This window comes from Bombus affinis, chromosome 6 (genome assembly GCF_024516045.1).
Source record: "Bombus affinis isolate iyBomAffi1 chromosome 6, iyBomAffi1.2, whole genome shotgun sequence".
NCBI lineage: Eukaryota > Metazoa > Arthropoda > Insecta > Hymenoptera > Apidae > Bombus > Bombus affinis.
This window is the reverse complement of record NC_066349.1, coordinates 14001136-14028900: the sequence shown is the minus strand read 5'-3', so window position 1 is coordinate 14028900 and position 27765 is coordinate 14001136. Positions and strand designations below refer to the sequence as shown.

The 27765-nt window shown below is 35.3% G+C and overlaps 1 protein-coding gene across 7 annotated transcripts in view; it reads right to left on the bottom strand.

The window, feature by feature from the left end:
• Positions 1-27765, bottom strand: part of LOC126917452 (collagen alpha-1(XVIII) chain) — a 343182-nt gene that overhangs the window by 10825 nt on the left and 304592 nt on the right. For 5 of the 7 annotated variants that reach the window (XM_050724316.1, XM_050724318.1, XM_050724319.1 and 2 more), the window contains exons 7-11: positions 21582-21668; positions 13561-13642; positions 12964-13058; positions 9875-10027; positions 9384-9581 (exon numbers count right to left, since the gene is read on the bottom strand). In XM_050724316.1, the coding sequence (XP_050580273.1) occupies positions 9384-9581; positions 9875-10027; positions 12964-13058; positions 13561-13642; positions 21582-21668 (615 nt within the window). The remainder of the gene's footprint in view (positions 1-9383; positions 9582-9874; positions 10028-12963; positions 13059-13560; positions 13643-21581; positions 21669-27765) is intronic. The other 2 variants (XM_050724321.1, XM_050724322.1) reach the window with 1 other exon arrangement.

Here is a 27765-nt window from a genome sequence, read left to right as displayed (position 1 = left end):
AGATTTCACGTCACTTCGTATCCGAAGTATTCGAGTCTCAGTTGAAATTTAGAATAAAAACGAGACGAGTGCAATTGTAATCGAAGAAAATGTTGTACGTGCATTCCTCAACTCCAACGAACACGCCCACGTGTCGTTCATTTAAACGATTTCGTAAACGTAAAAAAAGGCTGGTAATTTGAATCTACCGAGTCCAGTGACGTGTAAGCTATTTGAAACTGTTTATTTTATCACCGTCAAATATCATTGTTTTGCCACCAATCCAATATATTCGAACTGGATATTCTGTTGCGGTCCAGTGGTAAATAGAACGGTCCAAATATTCGCGATAGAATGGTCAACGAGTTCTTAACGTCCATTCATCAAAAATATTTTAACACGCAAACATTACGCGAATCAATATTTGCATTGGCGATTATAACAACCGCACCCTGGACTGGACATTTATCAAACGGTGAAGTCGTAGGTACATTTCAAATGGTCGTTGGTGTGTCGCTAGAAATTAACCGATGCGGATGCTCGAACGAAATTTCCAATTCTGCTAAAAGAAGAAAAAGAATGTCCGGATAACGAAGAAAAAAGGAGGAAAGAGGAGAAAAGGGTGCAGACTGTTTTGAAAGTGAAAAGTTTTTGATCGATATCGTGTTTTGTACGTTTAATTTTGTCGATGAATGTGCCGGATTGTTCTAGCCGATAGACACGCGTTTATTCGACCGTTTACAAGTCTCAGTTTCCGAAACCGCAAACGAATCAAATATATTCTTTTCTTTCCCTCTTTTTCCTTTCATCTATCTTTGCACGAAAGCCTCTGAACGCCTATTTATCAACGCCACCGATCGCTTGCTTATACGTCACGCCAGCTTCTTAAAGCTTTTCTACCGACTGGTATCGAACTTTCAGACTTTCTATCGAGAGGTTCGTATTCAATAGGTATCCTGCATTCCGTCTTTCTTCTCTTTTATCTCGTATCGAGTATATTGTAAAGTAGATTTCGGATGATCAAAGAGTCCTGAGGTTAATTCAGTAAAATGGAGTTGACAGAGTGAAATATTTACGTTTGTTGTTTCGATTCCATTATGATATTGTTTTTAATGAGAGCTGGTTTACCATTTCTTCTGTGATATTCGTCGTCGTGCAGATTATTAATGTCGGAGAAAAGTTACGAGAAGCATAATAAAATAGTCGAGGATACTGTAACAAAAGCAACCCTTGTTAAATTTCTTGGTTTTTTGGTAACGATACACTTTGGTAAACAGCAGCGAGATTTACAACGCGATCGAACCAATACCATAAAAATTGATTTATGTCTTGATTTATCGTGGAATGAAAATTTATATATTCGTTGGAAACAATCCTTATTAGCGAGATTGTTATTTTACGAAGGCGTTACGTTATGTTTTTAAACGATGACTCATCAAAAAATGATTCAGCATAATGATTGAAACATACTGAACGAAAAATTTAATTCAAAAGACTTAGGTATAAAAGTTATTTCTTTTTAAAAATTTGTATCTTTATCAATCTTTTTACTATTTATAAGCCAACTAGAAGTTACTGTTAAATAACATATTTTTCAATTGGAAGTCAATTATTATCTCTTACTTTGATGGCAAGAAAGATGTATTTTTCTGAACCATAAGAACACAAACGACAAATTAATGGATACAATTTCATAAAAAAAAAAAAAAAAAAAAAAAGAAAAGGGAGAAAAAGGGAAACGAGAACAAATAATGATAGACGTATTGATTTTTTACGAGTATTTTCTTATTTCTGGAATTCGTATACGCAAGTGATCTAATAAATCTGTTTCGATATATGTTTTCATACTCTCGTGCGATACAATTATTCAAATTGAGAATAGCGTAACAGCCCCTGAAGCACGAAAATGAGTACGTGAAATATTCCACTGGTCGCAATGTCAGGCTGGCACACTCAATTAACCTGCGAGGAACACGGAATACATCGTTGCAATGTGAGGTTTAGTATGAATGATGTCAAATTGCATCATTCTACACGATGACGTTACTATGAACGATCGAGTATTATGAACGACTAAGTCAAGTAAAACCATCGGTAATAATCAATCTTTTTTGATTACAAGGAATACATACACCGATTTATGTTACTTATACAATCACTAATAATAACCAAGAGCTATTATTTTAAAATTATACCGTATTAAAATAATCTAATTACAAAGTCTAATAAGAAAAGATTACAAGATCATTTCCCACATATTCCTGCACAATTTTAATAACCTTGTTGTACGATCCTTTCGTTATTCCTAAAAATACCAGGTTGCGCTGGTGCTTTAATTTTTATCTACCAAACATTATACTATTACTATAATTAGTACGATAATTTGGTGTTAGCAGATAGACACGTTAAAGAATGGTAAGAGAATTAAATCCGTAGTAACGAAATACAGTATAATTAAACTTGTGTACATAGAAAAAATTTACGTACAAGAACGTGTTTGAGATTGATTTTTCAAGTTACAAACAATTGAATTTTATGCTACATACGCAATTTTAATACTCAGACAGTCGTACAAGATATAGTACATATTACGCGTATAGTGGGCAAACTTAACAACGACGCAAAAGATCTAATCCTTATTTTCCCATTCCCCCCTCCCCCCTACCAACGTTTCTGTCCTTCGTGTTGTACGTGCACGAAATCTATTCCAAAGATCCCGACGTAAGAAATCAAAACGTCAGAATAAGATCTGCGCGTTCATTCCCTTTACATCATCGTCTCTAATCCAGATTTCTCATCTTCCACGAAACCGACTAAGTACGTGGCAGTCGGTCAAGTGATTCGTATAACCGGGCAAAACGCCTTTCCCGCAGATGTGTAGTTTCTCCCGACGAGTTCCTCCGCCTAACCAACCCACCCACCAGTCACTCACCTGCCGTACCTGGTCGGCACAGCCTAGAAATTGGTTTCTGTATTCTCAGGGGAAATCGGACGCTTGTACGTTGGTGCACGAACCGGCACCGGGTCACGTAAGATAACACTCGAGGTCAAAGCGAGATACTTCGCCTGTCGAGGATTCCCGAAGTCCTTGCAAGGTTGCAAAGTTCTCCGTATGGCGGCGTAAAGGACGAAAAGTCAGCTGAGAGAGCGGTTTTCCTCGAGTTTCGAAGCAGCACGCACACCGCCAAAGTAGTTTAATTAATTTAAACGCTTTACCGTACATCTGTTGGATTTCGTCGAAATTAACGAGCTCCTGAATTTCCGTTTCAACGAACAATTTTTAATACTTTCCTTCTTTGATCGAAGGAATTGAAGCTGAAGTTGCTTTATCCAAGATTTTTCTTGGAATTTTGTTTGCTGCAAGGTAATTTGTGGCATAAAGTTATATTGATTCGTAATTTTTTCGTTCACCTTGATGCGCTCTTCGAATTTTTATACAGTCATTTTTTATTATTGATAATCGATATACAAAAAGTGGTTCGTTGAATTATCGTTACTTTTGAATCACTAACTTATTTGGTTGTGGCGATGTTGTTTCCACCGAAGGGTAACGCGATAAGGTAGATATTGTCTAAAGCGTTTACAGACAATAGTTCATCAAATACGGACTACCTATCTGTCAGAAACTCCGAACAATAAGAAATTTATTCCAGTGAACATTTGATATCCCCCGTTAATATTTCCTTTATATAAATTTACAACTTTCGTGCTATACAGCACCGAGTCAGCTATAAAATTCTCGGTGTATCCCATTACGAAGCTCTCAGCCAAGTCTCGAGGGTCTGTACGATTTCGAAAGCATCTTTTATCATGGAAATTTTTATCCATCATACGCGTACTCTATTAGATCGATGTTGTTTTAATAATAATATCATAAAATCATATAAAAGATATACTAATATTTTTACAGTGAGGAATTTGAAAAGTACGAAGTTGCAGTTCTTAGATTCTTCTATGACAGAAGTAGCTTTTGATCGCCAATTTTATTTCACATATAGAATAATGTTTTTAGCGCTTCTAGAAGACGATTTTATCAAATTTATAGCGCCAAACCATTACGAAAGTTACAAGGTGTTAAATCATTCCATTAAAGTGTCGAATCAAAACACTTCGTATCGATTGTACGTATATATTTAGCAACGATTTACGATACACGATACTACATCATATTTAGGAACATTACAAATATAGAAACTATTAAAGATGTACATATATTTATTTAACTTCGCCTGGTAATAGGATTTCAAATTCTTTTCATCGACGGATCTTCTAAATCGATTTAACGGGAATTGACGATTAAGTTGTGACCAAGAAATGGTCCGTCTCACAGGTTAATTTCCAAACAATTCTTGGCGAAGAAATTCCAGACATATAAAATATATACTCTACGATAGTCGCAATTTTCTATGCAGTGTTTATTTAATTTTTTTCTTTCTTTCTAAAAATTTACTTTGGCACTCTGATATCACATAGACATTCCAGTTTACCGTTAGGATGTTGCAACATGTGTTCGCGGAAAAATACGTGACACCTTTTTGAAAAATCTTACGCAAAATGCTGCACACGAAAAGTATTATTCACATAGGGTTTTCTTACGTTCGGAATCTTTTACCATCGCGTGACGCTGTAAGAATACTCTGGTACAAGTAGCGCGAGGTTGCAGGATCTCAATATCTCTTTCTGAAAGTTCTCGCGCGACCAGAATATCTTCCGACCAAGATGCACCTTGTTTTTGCCGTAAAATGTTTGTGTGCGATACCGTTACATGTTTTACACGTGTTACGATACGACTTTAAAATATTATACAGACATCTTATTTCTCTCCGTAAGATACTTCGCGTCGATAAAATTCCACTCCTCTTTGACACTGGCGCTGTATGGCCGTTAACTCTATTACCTACTGCACGGCAAAGATATTTATTTGAGCCTGTGGATCGATTTCACTTTTCGTCGATTTAATTTCAGTACAAAGGTAGACGATTAATGTTCAATTTTCAATAACTATGGTTTACTAGCGTAAATTTGTTGGTTTTTTAGGAAACGCGAACAAAGGTTCTTTTGTTATGAGCCCTTTAATCCTTGACGTGAATGTTACATACAAATTTAGCTTGTCGTTGTAGCGTCAACGCTCTTTCGTGAAACTTTTTCACGAAGCAAAAAGTCACATCTCGAAAAAGAAAAGTCGAAATCGTTTATTCTTTAAAATTATACAGTAGATTTTCATTTGATGAACGGATTTTCTGCAAAATGAACTTAAAGTCCCTTGCTTTTTATTCGTAAATATGTGTCTGCAGTAAAATGAATTTGTACGCGAAAAGAACTGGCGGAACGAAGTTCCTAGGATTCTATTAAAATCCGTGTAATTAGATGCAGTAAATTTAAGAATTATCTACCGTATACGACGCAGCCGAAATTATGCACAGTTCAACTTTCGTAAGCATAATTTATCAGGGCTGTCGTGATAAATTTACTTCCAGTGCACTTATTTTTACCTTGTTCCTATTAACCAAAACGTGCGATAGTTCCATTATTAGTGTAATAAATCAACGTAGGTTACACACGTGTATTACGTTTGCGCAAAATTGTTTGAATTTATGCAAAAATTTAAGCCGATTTTAATTATAAATCGTTGAATGCTATATTTTTTCATCACAATTAACAGAGGCTGCGGTTAATCGATATGTTTAACGCTTATATACGTTTAAATGAATTTTACATTTCTACAAACATGATTGTTTATCTGATTTTAATCTTCATTTTATCCTCCATGATATTTTATAATATATTTTATAAATGGATTATTCTAGAAATTTCATATGGATTAAACTAAGTAACGCATTTTATTTTATTATCATTTTTTTTTTTTAATAAAAAAGAACAACAGAAAATAATACATCGCTGACAATGAAATGGAGAAAGACGAATATTTTGCAGTAATTTACTCGAGAAAGTAAATAGTTGTATAAATTATACCAAATACAATATAACACAAGAGAAATTATTCGTCGCAACGAATCACAACAATCTTCAGTCTAATCAAATACCATAGGAACGAAAATGGACAAATCTATAAGTTGAAACTGCGCAATGATTTCGAAAGAAAAGAAACTACGAAGCGAAGAATGTACATAAGAGGAAAATATTCATTTTATCTCTTTTTAATTTCATTTCCGCCGAATAGAAGAAAGAATGACACGAGATACACGCAATTACCAGCCAATATTAAACGATTCGTTAACGTTATTATATTTCACGGTTTGCTTTAACACAGTTTAAACGGTTGACTGGGGATTGGCGAAAAAATCATGCACTTCATTACGTTCAGTTTGTTTCTTTCTCGTTCCATTCTTGCCGGTGGCACACTTCCAAATGTTACGCCACGAGAACGAAACGAGTGGCCTGACCTCGCCTGCTAATTGTTGAAACGTCGGAAGCTCGGAAGAGCTTTGTTCGTTCCAAAGTACGTTAAAAGCACAGAAAAGTACGGAAAATCGTGCCACTTCCGCCGGCGACTATGATTGCGGCTATCACGATAATAATTTCATTGAGTCGTCGTCGTTACACCAGCTCGTTCCTTTCTGGATTCGCGTACGTGTGCGTCTGTTTGTATATGTGCGAACATTCGCCAAGATAACATTATTTCTCGCTCGTGTATTATCGCTGCTTTCTTTTTCCTGATTTCATTCGTTCACGTTTCATCGACTTTCCAATAGATTTAAGAATTCTGAGAGATTTCCAATGGATGAAAAAGTTGTACGAAATTTTTGCTACCTCAGTCTCAGTTGATAATTAAAAGATCGTTATCGCGTTGTTTTGTCTCATACGTTTAACATCGCTATTCACGGTGTATCGAAGTGATTTTTTAAAAAGTTTGGTATAGCGCACAATAATATATTCGCAAAAGTTTTAATTTGGTAAGTGTTGCAATATCTTTACGAACCACCGTATTCCAACTTTATTTTCATTTTATCCTCGTTCCACGGGAAATCGTTGCGATTAGTTAACAGATTAAAATGGTTTCTCGCGTGAAAACTTGCGAGGCTCTTGATCAACGGACAGAATAAATAACGCGCATCAGCCAACGACGAGGAAGAAGACAAAGCCGGGTAATAAACGAAGTTTGCAGAAATTTCGTGGCGGAGCAACAAAACCGCCTGTTTCCACTGAAACGTGTTTCAAATACGCGCGTCATATTCCGCTCGCGGAATACCGAGATGCGTTGTTCATTTTTCACTAGGAGCATCAGCTACGTTTCGCACCCTATTTAATTTCCACGCCAGCATCCGAAGTAGGTCATACGATGGCGCACGTTCACTGATACGCTATCCACCAAGAACGTTACCACACGGATACACGCGCGGTTTCTTCTTCAATTCTCTATTTTTTTTTCTTTTTCGTTGCGTCGCGAATCTTCGCACAAGGAGGATTAGTATTTGTATCGTTAAAAAGAAAAAAATGTGGATTGTGCGGTTGTAAGGTTGCATGAAAAACTATCGGGTTGTTCGGAAAACGGGAAATAGAAAGAAACTCGGAACGTTTCGTTAATCCTAGAAGATTAGAAGCTCTCCTGGCAATAAACGAAACAAAGATACATAAGATAGAAATGCGTATAGAAAAACGCGTCTGGAACTAAAAAATAACATCGGAATCGTTATTATGAACGCGGCTTAAAATTTTGATAACGTCTTAACATTTTCCGCTGTTTTATTTGTCTACGGAGAAAGCTGAGGGCCACTTGGTCGTTAAAAGAGAAATGTACGAAAAGATTGCGAAAAAATGAAGACGAAAGAAGCAGAAGTGGATGCAAAAGGTTCTACCTTTATCACATGCATGGCCACTTATTCTCTGCGGACCGATATCGCGTTCCATTTCCATTCAACGAATTTCTCGTTATCCTTGCTCGTCTACAAGCTTGAGTAGTTGCGATCGAACGCCGTAAAAACGTGCAACGTAAGTATGTCGATCCGAGAATGTCGCGACAGACCAGAGCCAGGGCAGCGGTCAGGTATCCAGGGACTTTCGTCAATTTCGTAGAGTTACGGGGAATTCATGAAGCGCCAAGTACTGCCCCTCTCTGTCCTGCCTACGCATATGACATATATCGACGCGACGCATACGTATAATCCTTTGGATTTTGTAACGAAGTATGTTAATTTTATATGTTGAATTCTATTTGTGCGATTAGAAGTGGAATTTGAAGATATGGAAATGATGTTTGTCGACTGGTGGTTCTTCTTCGATGGAAATATCATACCAAGATTAATATTAATACATATTCCTGATGTATTAAGCTTACGAAGATTGTGACTGATACGTTAAAAATTTATCGTAAATATCTTTAAACATCAGAAACATTAAGTCATATTACATAGGATGTATTATGCAAAATGTATATCGTGAGGTATATTGTGGTATGCATGATGTGTATTATGTATACTATGTATCTTTTCTATGTATATTTATGAATATTTCTGAAAAGAATAGCTAAGGATTAAAACGCGTTGTCTTGCAAGTTGCCTGTTTGCGAGTACATATTCTGTCGGTATTTTGCAAATATTTTGCGAATATTTTGCGAGAATGACAGAGGAATTAATGGTACGAAGTTGTACGTTGTTTATACCATCCATGGTGCTTAATATTCTTGTTTGCTTAGGAATCGCTCTCACTCTATGGTATACGAGAGATCGGGGTAGTTTATATTGGACTGAAACGCGCACGCGTTTATGGTTGGGGAAGGTTCAACCGGGATGTAAATTCAGTTTCCGTGCTGCCAGGAGACCGCATTGGAATGATAATTGAACGGGTTTATGATAGGAAGCGTGGACCCTCAAGTGGGATGTTCTTTAAAGGTAGTATGTCAGGCACTTTCGGTACCGAGAGCTTAGTTCAATTGAAATTCGGAGCTTTTCAGCCAGTTGTCAATAAGTTTATATCAAACGAAATAATCGACAACGAAAGCACGAAACGAATATCATATGATACGACGCTTATCGGTATATCGATATAATCGTAAATGTTATGAAAATATTTTATAACATATTTCTTAAAAAATTCCATTGGCTTTATAGTATCGAAAAAATGTCATCCTTTTTTATACAAGTATATAATTTGTTAAGTAACTATTATATATTTACTCGAGTCTCAGTACAAAAGTATCAAACATCTTATATTAGATATTTACTCAAAAATATGTAAACGATAATATATAATATTTCAATACTTCTTCCATATTGTATTATATCAAATATGTATTGAACAAACCTTTTCAATCATTTTATTCGGTTACGAAAATTTGCGTAAAAGAAAGCTAACGATGTAACCGATCGTATCGTTAGAGTTTGCATTTCATCGTAAGATAGCCAAATTTAAAATCAGTACAGCTGCAAACAAACTTTGCTACTTACGTCATATCCAGAAAATTCACCCTTTCCTGGCGGTCCTGGAGGTCCTTGAGCGCCCTTCTCTCCGGGTATTCCATCACGACCAGGTTCCCCTTTCTGTCCTTGAGGACCTTCCGGTCCTGCTATTCCCACGTCTCCTTTGTCACCCTTAGGACCCTGTGGTCCTTCCAGTCCTCTCTCTCCAGGTGGTCCAGCTGCACCCTGCACAATTCGTTAGAAATTTCAACAAACCCTTCACGATCTGATATTAATAAATTTCAAACAAACCATGTAAAATATTATATTAACTTTAATATAATGGGTAATATAAGAATAATGCTTTTATATAATATTAACAGGTTCGAAGGTTTTGAAGGGATTACTTGGTTCGTCTATAAAAAGACATTCTTTATTTAACATAACGATTATTCGATGGTTAACATCATTGGATTTTTCTTGCGTTCTTTTCTTTTTTATTCCGAAGCGTGTGTTTGGTTTTTACAAAGCGTCAATACCGTCAGCCCCATTTGGCCTTGTTTCCCCTCTTGCCCCGGCACTCCTTGTTCTCCTTTCGGTCCTTGGATCATCTTTGGCATCGTAAAGGATGCCATCAGGGCTGTTGCATTGCAGGTGCACGTGCCGGGTTCTCCTTTCTTCCCTGGTGGACCCTGCAGCATTTTGATCAGTCTGTCATTGCAAATATATACAGTCGGTGGGTTCGCGGCAGGGTAAACTTTGTTACGTGCTTTGCTGCTTTCCTAACAGCTAATCGAATTACCGGATAACAAAACTTCTATCTCCGCGACTTTGTAATTGCTTATTTACATCGTGTATACTGTTACACGATTTTACAGATAATTCTTCTCTAAAACTTTGCCGTTAGTAATGCGTTTTAATATCTTACGGAGTAACGTCGCGGAGAGGTAGTAGATAATCGAAAATATGAAAGCTACGTCGTTTGACTGGAATAAATTTAGCGTAGCTTTAAGTGTAGCGTCGAGTCCCTAGCGTTCAATTTCAAGAAAAGAGATATTTCAAGCAAATTGTAGAAGATGGGAAGAAGAATGGTACAAGACCTTTATACGCGACAAATTTTGCTTTTAATATACAAAGTTTCTTTTTTATTATCATAAAAGGAACGTTTATTTCGTATAAAGTGAAAGACAAAATTATGTCGTACTCGTGTAGAATCAGGTTCTTCTCGATTGTACCAGCAGTTACAAAACACTGTACACGATGATTTGCAGATTAAAGATCGAATTAAAATTAATTAAAAGGCTCAATGTTGAAGATTAATCATTTGCAGCCACAAAAATATTTCGCGGTACTATTCTACCTTACAGTTCTTTCTCATTATTCATCGTTAAATATACTCTGATTTCTCTGAATATATACATCTCGCTTAGCTTTCGCTCATCAACTTTCAATTAACCGAAATTTACCGATATTAATTAAACTTTATCGCGCTTGTTGTTCATTTTCTCCAATTCGTGCATTCTCTACGTAACGATGTTGTTTCGATCTCTCCTTTTTTTCCTTGCATTGAATCACGAGCCACCGGGTTCGAGAATTATAGCGTTTTCCGGGCAGAGGTTGAATGCATCAGGCGTTAAACAAATACAGTCGTGTTTATACCCGTATGTTGATAATTTCGGAAGATATCGTGAAAGCGGTTTCTCTGTAATCAATGTTACATGCAGTGGTTACCAGTACTTCAGCATGTTGGCTAAATTGGCTTGCTCGAGTAGCAAGATAAATGAGTGATCCTGGATTGGAATGCATTCAAGCTCGCTTCATATGCACAAGCGCTACTGAATTATTATTGCTGAAATACGTGTGTGTGCGGCACTCGTATATATCTCGAATAATGAGAGATTTCTAGCGCTGGATCTTCGTTGCCGTTAAGTACAGATTCCTGTACCTACTTAAGTACTTCATAAATGGATATTTTCATAAAGGGGATGGTTTCAAAGGTTATTTTGACTTTACCTTTGTTGCGCTTCAAATAATCTAGAATTCGAAACGTCCAATTTTTTTAATGATCGATATGCATAACAGGCTCGCGAAAGTATTCGATCACTTAATAAATAGCTCTTAGACCCTTCCTTTATATTCTTACATACCTTTTACGAATATATTACGGCGTTTGTGAAATTTCAAAAAGTTTCATACGAAATATACAATACGGATGTGAAAGTTTTCTATGGTAACTGTCGAAATACTTTCGCGAGCCAGCGCAGCGTGTGTTAAAGAACGTTTCAAATATATCGAAAATAATTCGAAAGTGGATCTTCGAGACTAGTTAGCAAATTACTTCGTGCCATATACATATACGATGATTACCTGATCAAGCGATGAATCGGTAATACAGTGAGATTATCGCACACGATTAATTTTTAGCGCAAGAAGTGACTCAAATTATGAAAATATATTCGTTCGTTGCAAACGTCCAACGAATCGTAACATTCGTAATGTACGCTAAACTGCCGTCATTACTTCATCATAAAAGATGGATGTCGTTTCAGCAAGTCTATGGAATAGCGTTAAATCGATACACACGCCATTTCCCTTAATACACGTACTTTCTGCTGGATTATTATTCATTTATTGTAATGAAACTTGGCGAGCGCTGAAAATACCAATATAATCTACATCCGTGGAAATATGTTACGAAGCGATAAACAACATGTCGCAAACAAAAAATAATCAATCTTATTTTTCTTTCTGATTTCTACCTCTCGGTCTTGAGTGGGATCGTTTCAGCGATAATTCTATTTAATTTCTTATTCCTTTATGACGTTCCTCGTTGAATGACATTAAACCGTCAGTATTTAGGTCATTCGATATTCTTTCATAATTGAACAATGCAGTAACGCGTGGTCGTAAGCGAAACCTGATGCAAACGCGTGTAATCCTGTAATATGCACAACGCATTCAGCCTGCCTTTATACGTGTATAGACTACTGAACTATAACAACAGGAAGTCCAGCGGTTTGTGTAAGGATTGCTAATGGAACATCTTCGGTGCGGTACGATACATACACCCGATATAACGCATGCGATATGCCACTGGGTATATAATATAGTTCGGTGTATACAATTTGCATAAATTACGCGGACATTTATGCATTCTACGTGCTACGTAACAGTCGTACGTATAGCGATGCCGGATACGAGTGAACTTTAAATCCTACCTTAAATTTAATTCCACGTTTTAGAACGAATGGAAATTACTGATTAGTGTGTAATGGGAATACGCGCGAGTTTAAAGCCGGTTTTGGGTCTTCTAATTGTTTCCATTTTTCAAAATCATCCTTACCGAAGGGATAATTCCTTGGGATTTGACTCAATCGATAAATATTTTGCGGACTTGTACGCTACTGACCTTTGATCCGTACGCGACCTTTGATCGTTTTTAGAAACTATCTATAATCATGGAAGTTTGATGAAAGCGTTCGTATATCTTTTTCTGTTTTAAAAATTCTCTAATTTGCGAATCCATCGTGAGATTTATTTTTCTTATTTGAAGCTTGATTATAAAAATATTATGTAGTAACGCTCAATATCTCTTACTTGATTAGTATTGGTAGAATTATATATTTACCTCGTCTTGACCAGGTGGTCCAGGTGGACCTGGAGGTCCCCTAACGCTCTCTCCTTTGTCTCCTTTATCACCTTTCTCACCCTTCGGCCCTTTGTCTAAGAAATTTAAGAAAAACACGTTATAAATCATATCTAAACGGATAATAACATATATCCACTCTCTTCGCTTGTCATATACCGTCTATAAAAGGAATTTAGCCAAGCATTTTTCTTTGTCGATCAATATATTCGATAAAACCAACACTGTTGGTATTGATGTTTATTTGAAATATTCGATCAAAATATCTGATAAAGTGAAAGAAAACGAGACGAAAGTATTGCACGATCTAAGCTTTCAATGAACTGCAAACATACTTTTCCGAAGGAGATATATAAAACTTTTACGAACGAAATTTCAAAGTACGTTAATAACTTTATTCGAGAGTTTGAGAAAATTCTTTGGAATATTATCGACAAAGGATGCTCGTAACGAGGCTTGGTTCGGTGATTAAAGAAAACGCCATTTAATGGAATTTCGACGTCGTCGCCATCAGTCAGGGTATTTCTTATCTGTGATCTTATGATTAAATAAACTCGCAAATTCCTCGCGATTACTCACAGTCCGGATTGGGAGGAGGGGGTGTGATGAATGGCGGTGGATTGCTTTCCTCGCTTCTGTCTTCGTCATCGTCTCGTCCGATCTGAAAACGGATGGTAAGAAGAAACGTTGAATAAGAACACTAACCGTGATTTATATGTCGTTATATGGTAAAAGAAAGAAAAAAAAAGCGAGGAGAAAGCTAAAACGAAAAACGAACAGCGTAAAAGTTTCATCGCTTATGGGTGGGTGTGATTGATTGCACATTGCGTTGCCTCGATTTATTTGCGATGGGAAAAGCAGAAAAATCACTCCATCCTTGGCGATTTGCTATCGAGTTCGTGGTTAATATACCGCGTCGTTAGGAAATGATTAAAAGCACAAGTTAGTGGCACAAATAAATATTCCGAGGGCGTTTAGATATTAGCGAAGCAGAAATTAGTTCAACGAGTCGTTGAGTTGTTTAGTCGAACATCGCGTGCTATCGAGACTATTCAGTTTTCGATAATTCTAGATAAAAATATATGGTATAAATATGTATTATATTTGATGATCATAAATATACGTTTTTAAATTGATTTGTTTTCTACAAATAAATCAGACATTAGGACATAAAATATAAGATACGATATTCCAAAAATTAGATATCTAGAATACGTATAATTCAGTATAACCGACGATGTATTGCAGTAATGCACAATGCAACGTTTGAACAATTGCTACGTATTATGTTTTTACCAGAGAAAGATTTTAAACATACGAATGGTAACTTCGTTAAAATATTTCAATTTTCTGTAGCGAAAGCTTTCTTCTGTAACGAAGTTCTAGAACAAGAATTGTAATTTTAAATTGTAGTTATACGCGGAAAGGTTTTAAGAATTTTTAAATACATGAAAAAGAGCGGTGTAAAAAAGGTTTCAATATTTTTTGTACCCTTTTAAGAATCACTTTCCGCGGAACAAAAAAGCACGCTATTTTTCATCGAGGATGATTGACTATTGGCATCGCGTGGTTATAGTTTTTATCGAGTATCTTCTTTAGAGATTAATTAGAGCGTTTAAAATTGAAGGATCAATTTTTCGAGTCGTATGTTTTTTCCTCTCGAAAAATGAATGATATCGCACGCGTAGACGGTGATTAATGAATTTTCGGTTAAATCAAGCGGAACGGTTAGCACATATTTGGCCTAACTACTTTCCAATAATTATTAGCAACGGTGCAGATTTATCGAGCCGAACCGCACGTTGACAGTTATTTATCGTTGATTTTCCGCTTGACATATCTGAAACTTCTCTTTGGCTTAATATTGATTTACTTCTGCATATGGTTATTGTTATTTGAATAATAATGTAATATGTAATATGTTTAATAACACGTAGGAATATATAATACGTAAATTATCAAAAAATTTAGATCGATTATTCCCTTTAATGTCACGTAAGAGGTACTACAAGATCATTTTCACATTTATCATTTTTCGATACTCTTAACCTTAAGACTTTGAAGATAAGATCTTAAATATGTAAAAAAAAATCGTTATTGTGATCTATATTTCTTAAATTCTATGTGATCCATTCGAAGAACTTTTTAATTTTATAATCGATAATTCTTACAAATCTGGAATAATGAAACATTTGGAAATTAGTTCGATTAAATACATGATATTATATGGAATCATAAGCTAATTCGCAAAGTTAATATCGATTACTTCATTCTAAAATTTAGTCGCAAGCCATTGTTATAAAATTAACAGCGATAATAAATATTTGTATTTTGCGATTGTAAATATTTAGAGAACCTCGTTGAAGTTTGAAGTTGTTCTCCCGCCCCTTTAAACAAACAAACAGAATTAAATACAATTCTCCTTGCTCTCGCGTCATTTCAACTCTTTCGTTCCTTATCCCACACCATGCTTTATAATTCATGGATGGTAAACGGTCGCGATAATTTTTCTACGTTTGTTTCTTTCGCCGGGAACACCGTATAAACTGAAAAACACTAGGCAAATCGGATCAGGTTGACGCGTATGGGGTTCCACGGATTTTGGATTCTCGTGGGAAATATAATGCAACAACATCCTTCGCGTTTATGATTCCTGGGATCCTTTAAGCGATGCTTTCGGGGGGGCGTTAAACCGACTTCACGATTTTCTATAAAATCTTTATTTGCCGACAAAATTGCGTTTCGTCGCGTATAAACGACAAAAGATTTCCAACTGAATATCGTTTCTCTGACAAGAACCAGTAGTTATGTGTTATTTCGTATTTGATCGAAATATGGAATAAGTATGGAAATACACGGTACGTTTGGAAGAAAATGTTTGGACACGACTGATATTGCGGCTGATATTTTCCTACAAAACGTTGCTGCATTGTACAAAGTCGATACTCGATTGTTTTTTAGCTTTCTGTAGTCAGATTTTGTTTCTCTTTTCGACCGATTGAATTACAGTTGATTTATTCGAAACATTTTCACAGATACAATGATTGGAATTTTTCAAGTTCAATTCTACGGTATTTTTTGCGTTGTGTTTCTTTAAAAAGTACAAATTGATTAATTTATGTGACCTGTTCTGATTCTCGAAATTGCTACTCATGATTGTTTTCATAAAAATTATCTTTCATAGTTGTTAGACGCGATAAACGCGAAGCTTCTGTTCGATCGTGACAACAGAGGTTTCGATTAAATGCAATTTTTCACTTTGGAAACGAGCGACCAGTAATTGGAATAAATCGATACAATAATAAAATATAATAGCAAAGTGACACGTAAATATTATAAAATATGGATTTAAATCGCGTAGCGTTATAAAAAGTTCAATTTGATTTATGTTTGATTCTACCTACGCAATTAAACGATTCAGCAGTTTCTCTTAATCTGTATTGTAGATTAAATTTCGCGGAAGATGGAAATGAAGTTTCTTTGGCCGTAATTTTCTTCCTTATGAATTTAATGGAACATTAGGATTTTTTTCGAAACAAAAAATATTTTCCTTCGTGCTTCTTAACAGAAACAGCTTTATATTTTTCCATCAGTTATTTTCATACAAGAAATTCATAACACAAATAATTCTGTCATTTCTTCTAAGAGTTTCGGTTATTTTTAGCGATTCATTTGGCCGACAAAGCATGAAATTATTTGGTAATTAACATTTTAATCGGATCGCTAGGATATCTAAGTCACGTTCGAGGCAATTTGTAATTCATGTCTTTCTACGTATACACAGCACGGCAAATTTACATTTCGTGCTGGCAGTACGCACAAGTAAAAGCACGCACGCAAATATTCCTCTAGACGAGAGAATATATTTTATACGGATTTCATCTACCGATCAAATATGCCTATACGTGGACTATATTTTACGTATGTCTGTTTGTAACGAACAAAGAAACATTTAACGAGCTGACAAATAAGCGAAGCTATAATAAAACGAAAATCCGCAACTATATAAGTAAATGAGATTTGTATTCGATTTGAAACATTGCACTTTCGATTATGTTAATATCTTGAATTTGCTAGAACAATTCCCTAACGCGATATAACGATATACACCTCTCGATTCGAAATTCTCATTCTTTAAACAATTTCTTTAAATTCTAAAATTCTTTCTGTTAAATATAACTTTATCACGACATACCTATCTTATTAAATAGCACATTCTTAGAATCAACTTTCGCAGTCGTTCATTTCGAACTGTCATCTATTCTAGCAAGTTGAGGCGCTATCTTTAGTTGCCTTTAACAGCTTCGCGTTTGCAAATCCTTTCTCAAGAAAGTGGATAGCACTCGCCGACGGATCTACGTATTGCTAAAATAACTAGAAGCGGAGGAACATGTGGGTACAGCGAGTAAAGTTTCATCAACGAGCAAAGACACGAGTATTCGCGAAACAGTAGAAATTTAAGGCGCACGTGAAATCAATGGCCGATCGCAGTAATATATAGCGCGCTCTGTACGGCGGGAAGAACCGCAGGCTGTTTCAGTGAATTCGTTCACCCGGTATACGTACATCCTGATCAGCTCCAGCATGCACGGCTGCGTCTTTGCATTGCCGTTCTGGGAGCTTTTCTTCTGAAGTAGGATTTCACGGGTGAAATAAATTCCTCCGGCTTCCTTTTTCTTTTTCTTTCTTTGCCGACTCTTGTTTCCTCTTTTTTGTTCGTTCGACGAGTCGACGAGGATAGGAAGCACGAGCGAATTTTTCGAACGGCTCGATCGACGCGACTGTTCCAGAGGAATTTGTGTCAGAAAGTTGGAAGAAAGTATTCTTAATTATTTTCGTTCGATCGAGCTCGAGTATTAATTCTGAGTCGAAGACTTACGCGGGTACCGCGATAAACGTTGTACGCGGAGAATTCGTATCACCAGACAATTATTTGTTGCTATGTAAAACTACGAGAATAAAGCAACAAATAGATTGGGCACTTTTACGAAAGTCTATATTTTTATGAATAAGATTAAAGAAACGGAAGATAGATAGAAATTTGTTTCGCTCTTTAAACGTTCCAACGAGAAGTTCACTTGCGAAATTTTTAGGAAACCACGATTTTTAGGATACAATCCTTTCGCGGTATAATTACAGAATATTCTGTTTCAAAAAATTGAAACGAATCGCACGGAAATGAAAGATAACGAAGTATTCTTTTGTTTTCTTAGACAAAGACGCGCATAAAAATCCGCGATCTAGATACAAAGAACCAAGAAGTAAGGATCTTGTAGGAATTTATTCTTCATCGTAAAAAGTAGTTTCGTATTTCTTAATGTGTGAAATTCTCGTATAAGATGCTCAAAGTATAGTAACAAAGTAGAGAATACATTTTAGACGAAATCACAAAAGGATTCTATGGCACGCTTCGTCAAATTTAGGTAAAGTATATAAAATGTTGACCTTTCAACTTTAATTTAAACGAAGCAGACGGAAAGCAGCCCAACAAAGCTAAATCTAGCGAGGAATTATGTACTGCGGTTCCCCTTTTACGGAAGAATTGTTTGTCAGTGGCTGCATTGTGGGATAGCATATTGCTGGCTAGGAAGATAAGGGTGAAAGCGTGTTTATATTTACTGACCGGTGCTGTGTATAATAAAGATGATCGTACACCGTTCAAACTCTGTTACATACGAGAGCTTGAAACACGATGAATTTGTCACGTTGATTAAATTTCAACGAGATCTATCGTTGAGCGAAATCGGTTAACTATGTCCATAATATAAATAACTTCGGAAGTGACTCTAGCGAGTGATTTAAATTTATTTTAGTTAGAAATTAGAAACCGAAAGTTTGAAACAAAGTAGACTAGCTGTTTTTGCTGTCACTTGATAATAAAAATAATCGAACGTTATAAATATATTTGAAATTTAAAGGCGAATCTCACATTGAATTTTCCATACAATATCACAAACGTGTCAAATTATTAGACGTATATTTTAAAATAGCTAAAGCAAGATCATATTTATGTAAAGGAACGCGATAGATTTCATTTACTATTTTCAACAAATATTATTAACTCTTGAAAGAAACGATAATAGAACGTCACCTACATACAGTACGTGTATCCGATGGCTGACCAGTAATCGACTTTTCTACTGATACTTTCCTAACTTCGCATTTCCAACGATTTAGAACACCTAAATACATTTCCCTCTTATTCTGCGAGTAATTACGAGTAAATTGCAAGACTCTAACTCCTGTTTTAATTAACTCTCACTTCAAAGTTAATTCGCGTTTAAAATCTACTTGACCGGAATCGAGAAGAGTCTTTTTAACAAACGTTCGTTCGTTGGTAGCTAACATCGGAAGATCAAACCTAATAGATTCTCCGCTGTGGCCAGCAGAACGAATCGAAGTCAATTCTAGTTGGCAAGTTTAACTTCGACAGAGCTAGATCACCTCGTCTAATTGCCAACGTGAATAGTTAGGTGGCGAAAGTCAAAGTTCGTCTTCGATCCTACTTTCCCGTACATTCCTCGTTTATTCTCTACGTCTTTCCATATCTTTTTGTACTTCTGCGTCGCTCGAGCTGTCTCTCTATATTTTACAACTTTCTAACACCCTCGGTTCAGTCGGAATTTAATTCCCTCCGTGAATTCCTCGCTCGATTCCTTGCATTCATCGTTCGTGTAGCTTGCGGAGGATAGTCGAAAAGGAGATACCTCCAAGGCAATTGCATTTTGATGAACCTGTTTTCGAATCGTACCACCTCTCGACGATTTGTTGTTCGCTAATTCCATCCGAATAATCCGATTTCTCTTCCACAGGATTGAATCTCCTGCTGCGTCTAACCAGTTAAGCACTCGTGATCGATCCTTGAAAGAAACCTTTTGTAACACAGCAATTTTCAAGGAATTTGCTCTCTTGGAATCTTGTTGTCTTAGACCGAAGACTCGTTGGAATGGCTAAACGTTTCTTCGCTACTTCTAAGTGGAAATTCAAAGGCGTTAATTAAGTAATTAATCGATTTTCCGTTCTCATTGGTTTCCGAGAATTTGAAGATAGAGTAACGATCCTTTCAATTAAATTCCTCGGATAATTGTGATGTATCCCTTCTGGAAACCTTCCACGACAGTTTCAACCATGAAACTCACCTTCTTCTCTCTGAAAACTTATTTATAATCGTAGCAATCTAACGATATAAAAGCAATTTTAATAAATTGTAAGATCCATAGCTTCATATTTTATCGCGTGGCGAGAATAGATGACGAACGAAGAGAGGCAACGGCCAAACCTTTCAGCTCCTTATTAAATTTAATCGTTAAAAGATTTAATGGGTCGGATAAGTTTGAGAAAACTGGTGTCACGACGCGGCATGGATCTAACTTCGTTTGGATTAAGAGAAAATCTTTGGGAACGACGACGGTGGTGGAAAGCTTTGGAAAGCTTTCTGAGAAACGAAGCGTTTTCGGCGTTGTTACCGATGCAAGATCTCGTCAGAATTTCCAAGATTATTCTCCCGGTGTTCCAAAGATTATCCTCATAAAGCGATCACCGTGTTCCTCTTCTAACGCCCGACAGGTTCCTAGGGAATTCTTTTGTGGGTTATCGAAGCGTCTTATATAACTCGGTCGCTCTCGAATAGTCTCAATTAAACCGTTTCATGTGCGAGCTCTTTGTTCTTGTTCCTTTTCCTCCTTCTTTGTATCTTTCGAGTAATAAATCGATCAAACGAATCGTCGAATCAAGCGCTCCGAGATATTTTCAAGTAATGAAAACCGGTGATGAAGCAATAACGTCTAATTGATCGGCGAAAGGAAGGATCTACGATAGATTATTTGATTCTTGAAATTGACAAGTTACAAGTTGCAGGTTATAAATGCACCGTGTGCAAGATCAATGACAATGAATGTGTTAAGTATATAGTACCACGTTTACGTTTTACCCTATTTCAACCAATCGAAATTGTACCAATCGTACAATCGAAATAAAAAACGAAAGCACCGTATTTAACCGTTTGACATCGTTGAGTCATCGTTGATTCGTAATAGCTTGGTTTAATTTAAATTGCTTTAGTTTTCCTGTATTCTACGCGACGATTAATAGCATCTCTGACGTGAAATATAAATTATAAATTACGATTAAATATCTGCCGTGATCAGCTGACTCAATGATATCGATCGAAGGTTAATCGAACTTTGTATCGCGATCAAGACTCGTTTGTTATCGGAATAACACGGTAGAGCAGCGTTACAACGAAAATCGTCGTTTCTGCTCGAATAGAAAATTAGTAATCGTTACCGCAACCGTTAGTAGACGCAAAGTTAGAAAACTCGTGACCACAATTGTTTCTCATCTTTTCAGCCAGTCTGTTTTTACTCAAAGTTTGCGTTCGATCTTATACCATAGTGATAAATTATTCTTTCGAATCTGCTCGCCAAAGATGAGAGAACATCGCGGTCGAGAAGTTTATAGAATATCTCGTTAGCAAACATCGAAGCGAAGTTCGTGTTAATGCAATCGGGTTAGTTGAGACGTTGCTTGCGAAACAAATAATTAGTGAGCACGTCGTATTGTAAGTTTTCAGCGGAACTCAGCTTCATCACGCAACTCACGTCTGGCACATTAGTGTCAACGTCTTCCAAACCGTCAATCAAGTCGTTATTGATATCGCCTGAGCCGAGATCCTCGTCTGGGTTGAACTATAAAAGAAATTTATTATTAGAATCAGACCTTTCTGAGGATTCCTTGGTGAGAATCGAGAAGAATTCTGCTCTAGAAGAATCCGATGTTGCATTTATTATCAGATACACTTTGTGATGCAGATCAAGATTGGATATTGTGCATGTTTATTTAAAATCGTTATTCTACTTGTTATAATATTATTTAAGTAATATTTTTGAATGGTATTTGAGAAGTAAATTATTTTAATATCTCTCTTTATTCGATGTACGTATGGGTATTTGTTATTTGATTTTACCAGAAAAATATGTATTTTGTAAGATACATAGAATTTATATTTTAAAATCACAGACTTCCGACAATTTTTATGAATTTTTATTTTGTTCAACAATTTATTCTCGCTGATATTAGCTGTCTGTCAATTCTTCTTTAAATGATTTTATTCGGTCTATTTAAAGCCGGAAAGTCTATATCTCTATATCTGTAAAATGCGAGTTAATCGTCGAAGGAAAATTATTCTTATCAACCGAAAAAAACATACGTAATGCATATGTGAAAACATCGATGCAAGGTATTTGTAATATGAAAATTTTTATAATTCTTTCCCTCTAGCGTAAGATGCTAACTCTTAAATGTTATCCTAAACCATCTAATTGTATTTGCTTAACTTTATTGATTTTTAAAATAGAGAAGGAAATGTACTGCTATGAAATTTCGCTTGTGGTTGTTTTCAACAGTTAAACTGAAGTACGATTAAAAGATAAAGAGACGTTTCAATGATACAATATCGTGGTCCGATAATATATGATAGATAAATACGCGCGTCATTGGTATCGATATCGTAATTATATGTTGTAGCACCGATGTAAACGGGATAATTAATTAGTCCTAATATTGCGCAGTATAGCGCCGATATCCTTATGCTCGTTTTACGCTACACATACCGATCTAAATTTACACAGTGTAAAATGGATAGGTCAAGGTATACGTAATTGCGAACTAAGCGAGGCCAAATGTCGAGGCGATACTGAGTTAAACAAACCGAATTAATCCCCTGGTATCCCATTAATTCCTCTGAGAGGAAATCAGTCTTCCATGATTATTAATTCACATACACTGCGTGAACTTCTGCTAGAGTTCACGCGTGTAATTTCTAATCATCGTCTTTCTTCGGACAACAGCTACATGTTGAAAAACCACCGTTGTTCCATTGATTTTATTCTTACAACGTTTCGTGTCTTTCTTCCAGTTACAAGGGATTTTACATCTTTCCTTTTCATTACATTTATAGATCTATATTTTCCAAAATTTTATTTTAACTGTTTCTGTCTATGTTGGTCGAATAAATTCAAATAACTTCGAAACATGATTATATCGAAGAAATGATTTTTCTAATATGAAAATGATGCTGAACACTGACAGGGTTATACTTTGATTATGTGCTCTCAATTTTTGCGGATTCTAATATTTAGTTAATTTAAATAATCTGAAATCAGTTGGTTTAATAATTTCGATTTAAGTGAAATTCTTTTTCTTGAATCAACTTTGATTCAACTAGTATTTAATAACGAGCAAAAAGATAGAAGAGAAAATAGATCTGCTTTAAAGTAATTAGCTTCGATAAGGTTTTTCTCCAATATCTTCTTCATCAGGCTTGGTAATGTAGAAAAGTATAATTGTTATCTTTTCGTACGGAACGAATGTTTTTATTAATTTATAGACTCGTTTAAAATACGTGAAAATATCCGTGCGTATTCCAAGATGTAATCTACGAGAAAATCATATTTATCCATATTTGATCTTTCTTTTATAAATATGAACAATCTCGTATGAATAGACGAAACAGGTATTTTTAAATTTAAACACATCTTTGTTAAAGGTTTTATAAAAATTACCACCTCATTTCATAGGCAACGAACCGAAATTTGAAATCTCGCGATCGCTGCATTAATCACACTGGAATTAACGAAACGCAATTAAAACGTCCAATCAAGTACCATCGGCGCCTTTTATCGTTCGAGTGCTGAATACTTGGGATTTAAGCGGTTTCTATAGATGGCCAGTAATCTGTGGCGCCAGTGGATACACCTAGTGGCCATCACTGTTTATTTAAATTTATTTATTTCTATTTTACATACGGCAACAGACATTGATTAACTCTCTGCAACTGGATCTTTCCATTGTTCGAGGAAACGAGAAAAATAGTTTACGCTTGATAGCAATTTTCCATTCTGACGAAAGAAATAAAAAAAGCTAATAATTGGTTTGGATAGATTGCTTGGCAATACAACGATATAATTATAGAAGTAATATTCATAGTATCAATTATAATAATAAATATGTAACTTTCTCCATGTCGTATGACGTTGTAATAAGAAGATCAAGTAACACGTGTTTTCCAATTAGATCAACATTCTTTATTTTAATACGTCATCGTATAAAAGTTTGTAAAATTATGTGACAATGTATTTATAACAGCAGATTAAGCATACAAAGACCAGATACGTAATATTACACAGCTTAAGTTAATCCGCGATAAAGTTGGTATCAGATTACGAAAGTGGACCTTAAAGAATCAAGCTAGGACTTTGACTTTCTATGCTGTAGAGTGATGTAGAATAAGAAAAGTATTTACTCTGTTCATAACGTGTCTACGTTACTATAAAACAAGGAAATCGTGTAAAACAAGGGAAGAATTTTCTTTCGTAGCTAACGCGTCTAATGATAACACGTTAATAACATAAGCCTCCTTTTTCAACAAAATGTAACTTACTTGCAAAATACATGTAAAAAGATGTTTGATGGAATATTCTAGCAGGGTAATTCAATTCTTTGTTATCAGGTTGTCTAATCCCTAAGTACGGATCATATGAATAATTTTCTAACTTAATATTAAAAATAGAGCATTTGCCCGTGGTCGAAAGGATCCAAGTGTCCATAATGATCCTTCCGAAAGTTACTATATACGCGTGTACAATATTTAAAGGGCTAATCGCAGGCATTTATCGAGCGGATTCACGCGAGCGCCGCGGTCAAGTCAAACTTCCGATTGAAATTAGAAACTAATCCACTTAAACACTCGCCGTGTAATACACTTTACACGTTGTTAACGCTGCTGCTGTCATTTTGTGTGCGCGAGCGGACAAGCGTACTGAGCTTAATTAATCTCATTTCAGCGATTTCTGATCCAACACGCTCGGCTTCGCCCCTTTTCAATTATTCAAACGGCCAAGATCCCACGTCGATTGCTCGTCAGTTTCGCGGAGACGGCCAATTTGTTTAATCCCGCAGCAGAAAATTCATTAATATCTTAGCGAGGCGTCTGTTCGAAATTCGATTAATCAAACGAACTCGAATGCATATTTATCGAGCATACGGAATATTTCGATCTCTCTAGTTAGCCTTTAAACGTTACTTTCCTCTTTTCTTCTTCTACATCTTTTCATTTAGATTGTATTCTATTAGATTGTGCGATAAGCTCGTATTAAAAAAGAGGAAGGTTAAAGATAATTATATAACATTTATTTAATCAACGCATTACGTAAAAATTAGTTTGTTGTATATCTGTTACAAAATAAATCATGTGGTTTACCTACTCTGTGATTTTAAAATTTTTCCTCCTTTTATCAAAAAATTTCTGCCGTTATCTTTATATCGTTTAAGTTATTTGATGATTACCCATAAGAAATATTCTAAATACCGAAACAATTGATATTTCATGTGTTTATTGGTAAATAATCTAAGTATACCATTAATGTAAAGATCAATTATACTATTGATGCACTTATGAACAACGTTTACCCATATTACTAGTATACTCTGCCTCTACAGCCAATATAAAAGTAACAACTTTACGATAGTTCTTAAAATATGACACTAAAAGACAAACGAACTTACTATACAATCTAATTCATCATTTTATTCCGTGGTGATTCTTCGATTGTTGTAAATACAATGAAAAGGATATCCTTTGAATAACAGTTTTTCGGAATATATGAAAACTTGTAATTATGAGAGCGATTGTTTATTATCGGAATACCGAACAAAAGAATATTTATATCGAAGAGTTTGTGTGATACCGACTACAGTTTGCATATAAATTGCGTTCGATTCTTGTTTGCTTGTTTCATCAACAAAGGTTGGTTAATATTTTGCAAAAATGTTGTGGGGAAAGAGGAACGGTATAACGTTATAACTTACCGTATTAATTTCTCTCGTTTTAGCAAGGAAACGTATTTTAGCTGTCTAGCTTTTCAAAATTTCGTAAGCTCTTCGTAATGGAACATGGCATTAGATTTCAAAACACCAAAGTGAAAATATTGAAAGGAATATCGAGTTTTTATTTTATGTTTTATTTGACGTATTCAGATAGACTGTCCGAGTTGCCGAAGAATATCATCTCGTTTTGCAGTGAAATCGATATTCAACTTACACACAATAGATCCGTTTTGCTTCATATTACAATTCATTATTCGTCATTCGCAATTAAAATCGACGACAGAAAATTCATGAATTTCATTATGCAAATAATATCGTAGCAATTTGTCTCGAGTCACAAAATATTCGTGTCACAGACCCTCGGGTATTTTAACCGGCTGTAAGATAGCGGACAGAGTTCTAATGTTAAGAACGGTAATAAATAAAATGGACGCTTGCGAAACATAACGAACGAAAGAAGAGAATTGAAAATAAAAATATTAATTATATTAATTAGTTTTATAAGCGATCAAAATTTCAAGAATCGATTATTCTGTTAAAAGAAAGAGGAAAAAATAAGAATATGATAATGCTAAAATTAGAATTAAAAAAGAAAGTGAAATTGACAACACACTGATAGTTGATTAAACGTTTGCCTTTTTTAATTGTCTCTAATTCCGTGACACAGTGTCATTTAACTTAATAACAAGATAGCGGTTTTCGGGAAAATTCCTATATTATGTCACAATAATTAATGCCATGCGACCACTGCACCTGGGTGTATTTCAATTTTGATCGAAGCAGATTCATCTGGTTTTGCATATGCGAGCTCTAGATTCCATATCTTGTATGAATTTCTGTCCCAATATCCCGGCTGATCCTAAAATTTTAGCTGCTGCTAAAATTGATGTACGCCTTTCATAGAATGTAAAAGTTTCAAATCACCAGAGCATAGGCTATAGATACGTACAAGTATGAAAAAATAACTCAAAACTCTTCACTGTAGTACTTTTAAATATAGGTAGATCGATACACGTATGTACACGTAAGACTTTTGTGTATTATAATATTTTCGTTTATATTTCAATTTTTCAGAAGCAAGGCTAAGGTTCAATTTCGATAAAAAATTCCGCACTTCGATTAGATTTAAATTGAACGAACTTTGTAACAGATCGTATCTGTAAGTTAATTCGAAATACGTCCGATTTACTACATACATCGAATAGATATCGAGTAATTAGTAATTTACAAAGTTTGATGTAAATTGTAAATTTTTTAATTTTGATCACGACGTTCATAAAATTCTAGAATTATGATACTCTTTCGTGATGGATATACAAAAAAAATATTATAACAGAACGTCAACGCATCACGATCCGGGCTGTTTGCGGAAAAACTGATGCGTGTAGCCGATATATTTTAAGGCTTCTGTCTATATTGTATCGGTTTACGAAAATGGTTATAACTTTTGAAACATCAAACACCTTTTCATAAAATTTCTTATCATAAAATTTCGAAACTCTTTATATAGTAATTATTTTATAATTGATTTATAAGATACATACGTTGCTCTATTCGTAATAGATTTTATTTAAATTCAATTACACAAATAAATATTACGGACGAATCTTTTATTTCAAACAAAATAGATATATTCTATTTGAACGTCAATAAATTTGTATTGCATGATTTTTTCCAGCCATGTTCCTCTGTGAAAAGGTACATTGCAATGTTTTGTAGATGTAAATTGTTGTTCTACGTTCATTACGTTCACAGCATATGTTTCTTAGGTATCTTTCCACTATCTTTATTTTTTTCTACTACAGGAAACATTCGATAATTGCACAGTAGGCATCCTCCCTACGAGGAGGTTGCACCAAGAAGCTCGACGGCCCGCTGTGATCGAGTGCTGTGACATAA